Source organism: Nicotiana sylvestris, chromosome 3 (genome assembly GCF_000393655.2).
Source record: "Nicotiana sylvestris chromosome 3, ASM39365v2, whole genome shotgun sequence".
Taxonomy (NCBI): domain Eukaryota; kingdom Viridiplantae; phylum Streptophyta; class Magnoliopsida; order Solanales; family Solanaceae; genus Nicotiana; species Nicotiana sylvestris.
The window spans coordinates 172726181-172736539 of NC_091059.1; the positions used below are offsets into that span (position 1 = coordinate 172726181).

General features: G+C 42.8%; 1 protein-coding gene across 1 annotated transcript; it reads left to right on the forward strand.

The window, feature by feature from the left end:
- Positions 1-7300: 7300 nt before the first annotated feature.
- Positions 7301-7909, forward strand: LOC138888378 (uncharacterized). Its single transcript, XM_070170230.1, has one exon. It carries the CDS (start codon positions 7301-7303, stop codon positions 7907-7909), a length of 609 nt encoding a protein of 202 aa, XP_070026331.1.
- The last annotated feature ends 2450 nt before the right edge of the window (positions 7910-10359 follow it).

Sequence of the window (10359 nt, forward strand, 5' to 3'; positions counted from 1 at the left end):
TTTTGGCGCTTTCAATAAACCCTTGGTTTTCTTAATGCAACGGTTCTTTCCAAAGGTGGAGTATTGTGCGAACTGGGTGGCTCTTCCCGATGATGGATGGCGTGACAACCTTCTTAAGGGTTTGAGTCCGTTTTTTATTTTTCTCGTGTTTTTAGTAGTTTATAGTTAAGGGTACCTCAAGCAAAGCTTCACTTGGGCCTAACACATTTGCCTTTGATCCCATGGTCAAAGACAAGGGGTTATGTTTAGGATGGTGAAAGTAGTGACCTTGAGACTCTTGTGTTGACCAAACAAACATCATGTGGTCTTTCGAGACTATTGTGTACTCAATCGTGTTTGAGGTTGTTGTGGGCCTCCAACTCTATGTCTTTAGCAATCCTTGAGTATGTGTGGTGAGGAATCGAATTGTGAGTCCAAGTCCCGAGCCAATGGTATAGAACTTTCCCTGAATGTTTATTAAGGCGAAATTTTGAGTGAAATTCGATTTGAGAAGTGATTATAGGCTCTCCTTGATCTAAATAATAGTCGAACAATTCCATAGCCTACCAATGATATAATCCTTAGCTACCCCTTTTGAGCCTTAAACCTTTTTCTTCAAAAACCAATGCTACAAGCCTATACCTCTTCTAAATTATACCCTCTCTTGGCACCCAAATCATCCCTTAAGTAATGGCAAAAGTCTAAGTTTGGGGGGGGGGAGATAGGAAAGGAAACAAAGTGGTAAAAAGGAACAAAAGCAAAAGGAAAGGAAGGCGATGAAAAGAAAGAAAAGAAAAAGACTAAAAGAAAGCCTAATGTGCAAAGAATAAAACAGGATTCAAGAAAAACAAAAGTGAAAAAGGTGTGGAAAAAAGTAGAAAAGGGAGAAATGCTTTGAATTGCATAAGAAAGAGTGAAAATGTGTCTCTCTAACCCCTTGAAAAGAAGTGGAATACTCAAAGAGTCAAAGAGAATTGTGCCAGAATGAATTAAAAGAAGTGCTTAAAGGAAGATGGAACCCATATAGACCAACAACTTTTCCTACCCTGAACCAAAAGCCTTCACATTGATTCCATAAAAGCGCTATGTGATCTTGAGTTGGATGATGCTCACATTAGTGGATACTTACATGAGGGTCAAGCATATGGTACTTAGAGCCGGACTTGTGACCTTTCCTTGAGAGAGAAGAGTGATTTCCCATTAACCTTGGTTTGCGTGCTTATACTCTAAAAAGGTGAGGTTTGCTTAGGGAGAGTTGAGGATGTGTGAGTTCGGGGTCCACAACGACCAAAGTAATTAAGAGAGTTCTTTGATGTAATGAGTCAATTCTTGATGCTCTTGTGTCACACTTGATCCATAGTTTTTCAAAGTTTGAATTCTATTAATGATCCATTCGTATTGAGGGAAATTGTTAGTCCCAATTGTTGCTTGTTGAGGTTACTTTAGAACAGCTGGAATTACTTGTATTTTCTTTTAAGGGGTGGGTCTTATTTTGTTTGCTTGAGGACAAGCAAAGGTTTAAGTTTGGGGGAGTTGATAAGTCAGGATTTTAACATGTTTTATGCCCCTACTTGCCTATGCTTTGATCATATATTATTACAAAATAGTCCTAAAAGGCTCACAAGTTGTGCTTGATCGCAAGTTTGATCGACAAAGTGATGAAATGTCAAAGATCGGCTCAAAAAGGAGTGAAACCTGCTCAAGTATCAAAGGCCAAGAAATATTGAGAAAAGAAGGCCTAGTGCAGACCGCGCAAAGTGGAATGCAGCCGCACTAGGTGGTTCAGAGAGTTGGTGAATCAGGACTAGAAGAAGCGCGGCCGCGGTACACATCTCGCGGTCCGCAGTGAAGGCCCGCGACCGCACTACTCTTTTGTGCTGTCCGCGGTCAGGAGGTTCAGAGAGATTGAGTTTGCAAAGACAGTGCCATGCGGTCCGTGATCGTGGTTGCACGGACCGCGCTAGCTCCCTCTGCGGCTGCGGTCGTGGTTGCGCGGACCGCACCAACACCCTCCGCGGCCGCGGTCCGTTCTATGCGGTCCGCGGTGTCCAAGTTCAGAGAAGCAGAAGGAAGCCCAGTGTGGCCGCAGTCCATTTAATGCGACCCGTACTGACCCCACAGGGGCATTTTTTCCAGTTTTTCCAGCCTAGTATAAATAGAACATTTTACCATTTTTTAGGGATTGAGACATATCAGACAACATCTGCGCTCGTGAGAACAAATTTTGTAGCCATTTCTGGCACTTTTGCTTTACATTTACCATAGATTCTTGTATTTTAATTTTAGCAATTAATTAATATGCTTAGTTCTTCATATATTTCTTCAATTTCTTTATCTATCATGAGTAGCTAAACCCATTAGCTAGAGTTGTGGCTCAATCCTAGTATGGGTAATTGATGAGTGTTGCCATCTAGTGTTAGATTGACTATGGTTGTTTGCTATTTGGGTTGATTTTATATTTAATTCTAGAATTGGTGGTTGCAAATACTGATTCAAGCTTTGTGGGTTTAACTCTTCTTGAGAAAGAAAGTCTATAACCCCAAAATTGACCCAACAAGGAATTGGGATGGACTCATGAGAAATGATAGTCTCAATTAACGAGTTAAATCTCGAGAGAGTAATTACCTTACTTGAACCCTAGTTACTTGGTCTAATTTGCCTACCCATTTGATCTCGAGAGAGTCAATTGGGCAAAGTCATTTTCTTTATCGAGAGGTGTAAGAGTGGGTAAAATTGTGCAATGGTTATAGCATAATCCCCACTTATGTCAATCGAACCTTAGTAACATCTACCCGTCAATTAGCCACCTAGGTAGTTTCACGACCGTAGTTCCCTTCTTCCCATTAGATACAACTCTGCAATATTCTCGTAGCATAATTTAGTGTTAATCAAATAGTTTTACAAAAATAGTTATAATTTGAAAACCCAAAAATGTTTGAAGTGACATTAGGAGTACAAACACATCTCTAGGATAGACAGACAATCCAACTCCACTACTAGCTTCCTGAGGAATTCGATCCCGACCTTCATATCGGGTAAAATCTATTGCGACCCGCTCCTCCTACCTAAGTGTAGCATTGAGTTGGTAGCGATCAGGTACCACACCACATTCCGCACATCAACAGGGGCAACCCACTACATGCTGGTATATGGCACAGAAGCAGTCATTCCCGCTGAAGTAGACATCCCTTCCTTGAGGATCATACAGGAAGTAGAGCTCAAGGATACAGAATGGGTAAAAAGTAGATATGAGCAGTTAGCCCTCATACATGGAAAGAGGATGAACGCAGTTTGCCACTGTTAGCTTTATCAGAACAGAATGTCCCGAGCCTTCAACAAAAGAGCCAAGCCAAGATAGTTCACACCGGAGCAGCTGGTTTTAAAGAAAAAATTTCCATATCTAGATGAAGTCAAAGGGAAATTCTCTCCCAACTGGAAGGGTCCGTACATGGTTCACCGGGTTCTAACAGGAGGAGCCCTCATACTTGCAGAAATGGACGGAGAAGTCTGGCCAAAACCGATCAACTCAGATGCAGTCAAGCGATACTATCTGTAATCTTATGCTTTCCTCATATGATGAAATTTGAACTACGCCTGACCTGATTCCCATTTAAGAGGGGATACGTAGGCAGCCTTATGGATTCGGTCACAATTCAATAAAATTTTCATTTCACCCGCAATTTGAACCTGGGGCAGAATTTTGAGGAGGACCCTCAAAATTCCGAAGTGATTTCAATCAGTCATCGCAAGCAGCCGTCAGAAGCATCAACCCAGTAAGTTGGGGAAGACTTTTGAGGAGGACCCTCAAAATTCCATAGCAAGAAAAGTTGCAGTGTCTTGAACCACGTCGCAGTCGTCGGTTCATCTGAAGAACACTATTCTCGATTACGTACTTATGTTATATTTTTTTTACTAAATCATGCATGTTTGTTATCAAAATGCTCTGTTTAGCAATGCTACCCCAATGATACATAGAGTCTCACCAGATCAAAGTCAAGTGAGTCAAGCAGAGCCAGCGGGGATACGAACTAACCTCCCCCCTCTACAAAACTCATGATTTTTCTTTGGATGCAGGTACTTGAGTTGCAAAATCATCAAATATGCCATACACTCATGAGACTCACACTATTTAGATATACAACTCTCAGAACTGTTGTACTTATTCGCAGTTGCTATCCGCACACAACAGTGTCCCTAGTAGGCACAATGTCCCCAACAGCCATAATATCACAATCGGCTATCAGCTAAGAAAACTCTATGTCTTTCATTTCATGCATAAGGCTACTATTTTGTCTTCCGAGACTAAGCACTACCTCCATCTGCATTTTCTGTATTGCATAAGGCTACCATTCTGCCTTCCGAGACTAAGCACTGTCTTCATCTGCATTTTCTGCATTGCATAAGGCTACCATTCTGCCTTCCGAGACTAAGCTCTATCTCCATCTATATTTTCTGCATTGCATGAGGCTACCATTTGCATGGCTGAAAGATCGCCGCCTTTACATTTGCATGGCTGAAATATCACTGCTTTATTTACACTTGCATGACTGAAAGATCGCCACCGTTACACCTGCATGGCTGAAATATCGCCGCATCATTTTACACTTGCATGGCTAAAAGATCGCCACCTTTACACCTGCATGGCTGAAATATCGCCGCTGTATTTTACACTTGCATGGCTAAAAGATCGTCGCTTTATATTACACTTGCATTGCTGAAAGATCCCCGCTTTATTTTACACTTGCATGGCTGAAAGATCGCCGCTTATTGCATTTCATGGGATGAAATATCACCAAACATTGCATTTCATGGGCTGAAAGATTGCCAAATTATCTAAGGGCGTCATTGTTCGGAGGCACCATTGACATAGCCCGAGAACACCAAGTTATTTCCTGAAGATCCCTTTTATCTTTTGCATATCATTATTCAAAGGCATCATTCGCATAGACCGAGAGCATCATTTCATAACCTACGAATCCTTTATCATACGCTTCACGGCCCAGGATGTCATGCTCTGAGGACGTCATCCTAACCATCCAAAGGTAACATTCATAGTCCAATGGGAACTTGCATCATGTTTAAATTTTCGCACAATATACGCTTGTATTGCTCATTTGCAAGTAAACCAACAAGCAATTGTTCGCTAAGCGTATATAATAAAATAGAGTGAAAACGTCCACCCCGAAACCAACCCGAAGATGTATATTTGAGTACCCAAGTCATTGAGCTACACCCAAAAGCAACCTTACCTGAGGCTTTAGTCCAACGGGATTGGAATGGTTGCCGATATCTAAAAATTGACACCCAGGTACCAGATCTTGCAATAGGAGAAGTCGAACCAAATTATGTTGCATGGTTTGATAGAAGGTTTTATGCGAATGATGAGCCAGAGACCGAGCCCGAGCCTAAAAGGCCCACCAAAAGACCTCATGTTCAAGCTTTTGATTATAAAATCTGGGAAAGGTTGGCCTGGGGAGAGAAGGAGAAAAAATATCAAGCTACCATTCACGCTTTGCAAGAATAATTGAGGAATGTCGTATTCAATAATGATTTACAGGAACAAGAAGCTGAAGGTGAAGGTGAAAGAAAAAGGCTGGCCCAAGAAAATGAAGCTCTCCGAGCCCAAGTTTGAAAACTGAGAATAGCAGCCGAGAACCCGGGTAGAAGCAAAAAAGATGAAAGGCTCATCTACAGCCTTATACAAAAAGTACGTGACTCTGAGGATGATTTGCAAAAGACTGAGTCTGAACTAGTAAAATCCCACACAAAGTTGGCCAAAAATGTAGAAGTCGAGAGCTTCAAAGTCGAGAGAGAACATTGCTACACTTTGATGGCACAGCTAGAAGGAGACCTACAGCATATGCAAGAACAGAATCATACGGCTATCCAAGTTTTGGAGGCTAGATATCAGCAGATTGGGCGGTTATTGCAAGAAAAGGGCATCATCAGGGAAAGGGTTAGAAGAATCGCCGACTACATTGTGATGAAGTGCAACGAGTGTGAGGACATCACCAGGTCCATGTTCTTCGCCACAGTAATGATCTTTGTTCGCCAGATAATGGATGATCTTTATCGCCTCCAGGATGACATGGTGTGTAGGCCCGCGGCAAGACCAGTTGGTGTTCATAGGGCAGGATTGGAGGCACTTATGTACTCCTGATTGTTTTCTCTTTTCGAGTCTGTATTTTCATTCCTAGAGTATGTTTTTAGTCTGTTATAGTTTTCAATTCTCAAGTATGTAGGATCGAGTCTTTGTAATAGAGAAAAATTAGAAGTCTTGTTTTAATGAAAATTTGAAAACCCCAAAAAATGTTTATTTCACATTTATCCTTGAACTACATGATGATCTGATTCACGCGGCGTCTTGATATATAGGCAATCCCCATCGGATCCGGTCATGGTTTTTAAATAACTCAAATAAAAGAGAAAATGACGAAAAGAGAAAACCAAAAAAGAAAAAGCAAAAAAAAAAGAGAAAACAAGAAAAAGAGAATGAGAACAAGAGAGAAAATAATAGAGTGCAAAAGAGAGCAAGAGAGAAGATCGGGGAGATAAACAAAAGCCGGTATGAAACACGCAATCACTGCAAAACATTTAGAAACACATTTAATTGTATAAGTGCATCATACACACCCCAATGTGCGATCCCATATGTGTTAATTGCCTCGAACTAATCATTTTGTTGTGTCTGTTGTTGAGTATAGGTTCTGTTTTTAAGGTGGTTGGTTTGTGATAACCTGGCTTCACACCCTTACTTTACAAGATCCCAGGAAAGTGTTAAAATATAGTCGGATAGTCATCTACCAACAATTTCCATCCCAGATGATAGCCCGTTATCGACTATTCCAACATCAGAATCGGCGGCTACTAAAGAGAATAGGGCACTGCATCTTCGCGTGTTGGAAATGTGGGACACCTGGTCTAACGGTAGAGAGCCGCCGAGTGCCATACCTGGTTTCCTCGAGCTACTTCCCAGAGCAAGTGGAACTTCCAACATCCCAATAAGTTACCCGAACACCCCATACGGATATACCACCATCTCAGCCCATTTCACCGGAATGCCTTCTGAGGTTCATCCCCAGGCATTGATTTCAGGAGTGGCTTCAAATATATTTACTGCACCGCCAACTTCGGCTACGACACAGCCAACCTTGACCAGGCTAAGCTTTGATACATCATCCTTCACCTTCCAACTACAATCTTTTCCACCAGACACTGCCCATTTCACCACCAATTCTTACCCTCAATAACCCGGTATAAGTTTACCCCGGGGCAAGAGAGAGCTACAAAAAATCCTGAGCAAGAGGAAATCACTCGAAAAATGAGAAGCAAAGAACAAAGCCTTAAGAATATACAAGGTTTAAGTTGCCAAAAGAGCGTATCCTACGCTGATTTATGTATGTTCCCGCATATGAATTTGCCCATCGGTTTGAAAACCCCCAAGTTCAAAAAGTATGATGGGCACGGGGACCCCATAGCCCACCTCAAGAGGTATTACAATCAATTGAGAGGGGCAGGTGGAAAAGAAGAGCTCCTAATGGCTTATTTCGGAGAGAGTCTAGTTGCCATTGCATCCGAGTGGTACAAGGATCAAGGCATGTCTCACTCGCACATATGGGATGATTTGGCTCGAGATTTCGTCAGGCAATTCCAATACAACATAGACATACATCTAGATAGATATTCCCTGTCTAATCTCAAAAAGAAATCTTCGAAAAGTTTCCGAGAATATGCTGTTAAGTGGCGCGAACAAGCGGCTAGGGTGAATCCCCCGATAGAGGAGACCAAGATGGTTAGTGTTTTTCTACAAGCCCAAGAGGCGGACTACTTTCAGAATATGATGTCTGCAATGGGAAATCCATTTGCTGGGGCTATCAAAATTGGGGAGATGGTCGAAAATGGTTTGAAGACAGGCCGTATATTAAGCTAGTCTGCTATAAGAGCTGTGTCCCAAGCAATCCAGAGCGGGCCAGGAGGTGTAGCAAACAGAAAGAAGAAAGAAGAATTGGCAATGGCGGCTTCAAGTTCGAGGAACCCCGAGGTTACTTACCGCCAAACCCCCTGCAACATTAATATCCTCACCAAGATATGGCTTATACCATGGCTCCTCAGCCATATGTGGTGATGAATGCCCAGCCATAAGCTCAGCCACAACAACAGTTTAACCAAAACCGAGCTCCACTTCCTAGAAATAACCCTCCTCACCAAGCTCCATATAATCCTCGTCCCTCAAAAAATAATTTCGATACAATGCCCATGCCCGGGAGCCACCCAGAAGAACAAACCTCACGCCTATTGGTGAATCATACTCTAGCCTTTTCCCTAAACTGGTCCAAATGGGTTTGTTGCAACCCGTACCCCAAACAAGGCAAAACCTAGAGTCGCCCTCCTATCGACACAGTACTCGATGTGCTTACGATTCAGGAGTGGAGGGCATGACACTGAAGATTGTTGGACTCTCAAAAGGGCAATCGAAAACTTAATAAAGCAAAAGAGGGTAGTGCTGAAAGATGAAGAAATCCCCAATGTGACCAAAAACCATTGCCGGCTCACAACAACGGGCCAGTTATTGGGATGATTTTTGAAGATAAAGAGTTTGACCCAGCTCTAAAAGCCATCATTACCATCACCGATGTTGAAAGAAAGCCAAAGGTCGCTGCAAAGCAAGACAAGGGGGAGAAGAAGAGTAACTCCGCTCCTCGAAGTGAAGAAAAGACGGTGGAAACCAAAATAGGGGCAGTACCTCCTAAAGACGCCATTCTTCATGTTCCCCGGGCCCACAAGAAAGAACAATTGGTTTTGAGTCTTCCTACAAGTTTCGAGCTGAACAAGGGACCCAATATGTATGTACCCAAAGGGACTTATGCGGCACGGGGACCAGTAATTCCACCCAGGGTGAACGAGCCTGTGATCATTAGCCGTGCACCACAAAGGCCTATGAAAGACCCTACTGCAGTCCCCTAGAACTACAATAGAGCAATTATAACGTACAAGGGGAAAGAAATCATAGGGGAAGTAAATAAAACCAACCCATTTGGGAAGTACCTCAATCCGGAAGAAGTGAACAACGCCAAGCAGAAGCGTTTTCTGCCCAAAAAGCTAGTTAGTGCCGAAGAAGCAGAAGAGTTCTTCCGAAAAATGAAAACTGCAGATTACGAGGTAATTGACCAACTCCGGAAGTCTCCGTCTCAGGTTTCGCTCTTGTCTCTACTGATAAGCTCGACTGAGCATTAGAAAGTATTGATGAAGACCCTAAATGAAGCATATGTTCTGATTGAAACCACTGTTGAGCAACTAGAAAGGATGGCGGAACTATTTTTTGAAGTCAACCGAATTTCATTCAGCAAAAATGACTTGCCCCCGGAAGGGGCCGCCCACAACAAAGCTCTTCATATGACAGTTATGTGTGAAGGGTACTATGTGAAAAGATTCATGGTGGATGGCAGATCAGGGGTCGATATATGCCCTCTCTCAACTTTGCAAAGAATGGAAATTGGGACTGAGAGAACCAGGCCTAACAATGTTTGTGTGTGTGCCTTCGATGGCATCAAGAGAGACATAATAGGGGAGATTGATTTGATCTTGACCATCGGTCCTGTGGATTTTGAAGTGATGTTTCAGGTTTTGGACATGGATACCTCCTATAATTTTCTCTTAGAAAGGCCTTGGATCCATGCTACAAGGGTCGTACCTTGTACTCTCCACCAAATGGTAAAATTTGAACATGAAGAATCATGGTCCATGGAGAGGACGGGCAATCAATTTACATGGACCTGTCAGTCCCATGTCTGAAAGCTAGGGAAGGTAGCAAGCACATAGTCTATCAAGCTTTTGAGGTTATGGTCGCAGATCAATGTGAGGAAGGAAGCCCATGGCCTCAACCCTTTCTGTCAAATGAGTCAATCATGGTCTCTACTGAAATGATCAAGCACGGGTATAAGCCCGGGAAGGGCTCGGGGTATCTTTGCAAGGTATCATAGAACCTATCACTTTGGCCGCCAGTAAGAACTTTTTTGGTGTCGGTTTCCAAGCTACAGAAGCCAACGTGAAATGGGATAAAGAAAGTAAGAACGACGGGTGGGTTCTACCTCATCCAGTCCCGTATTTCTACAAACCATTCATCAAGACAAAGTACACAGAAAAAGAAGAAGAAGAAGAAGAAGAAGAAGAAGAAGAAGAAGAAGAAGATGAGGCCTTCATGGCCGAGGAAATTGAAAACATATGTGGAGCCTTGAGGCAAATGTTGTATGAAGCTCACATGGTCCAGCCAGGAGAAGGCTCGAGCACTGCTGAGGTGCAATTTATGGGGCCCGATGCCAAGCTACAAAATTGGAAGGCTACTCCATTCCCAGTCAGGCAGGAATCCTGGTAGTCAAGTCT

Excerpts from the sequence above, each read along its gene's own strand:
- LOC138888378 (XM_070170230.1), top strand. The coding sequence starts at position 7,301 with ATGAGAAGCAAAGAACAAAGCCTTAAGAATATACAAGGTTTAAGTTGC.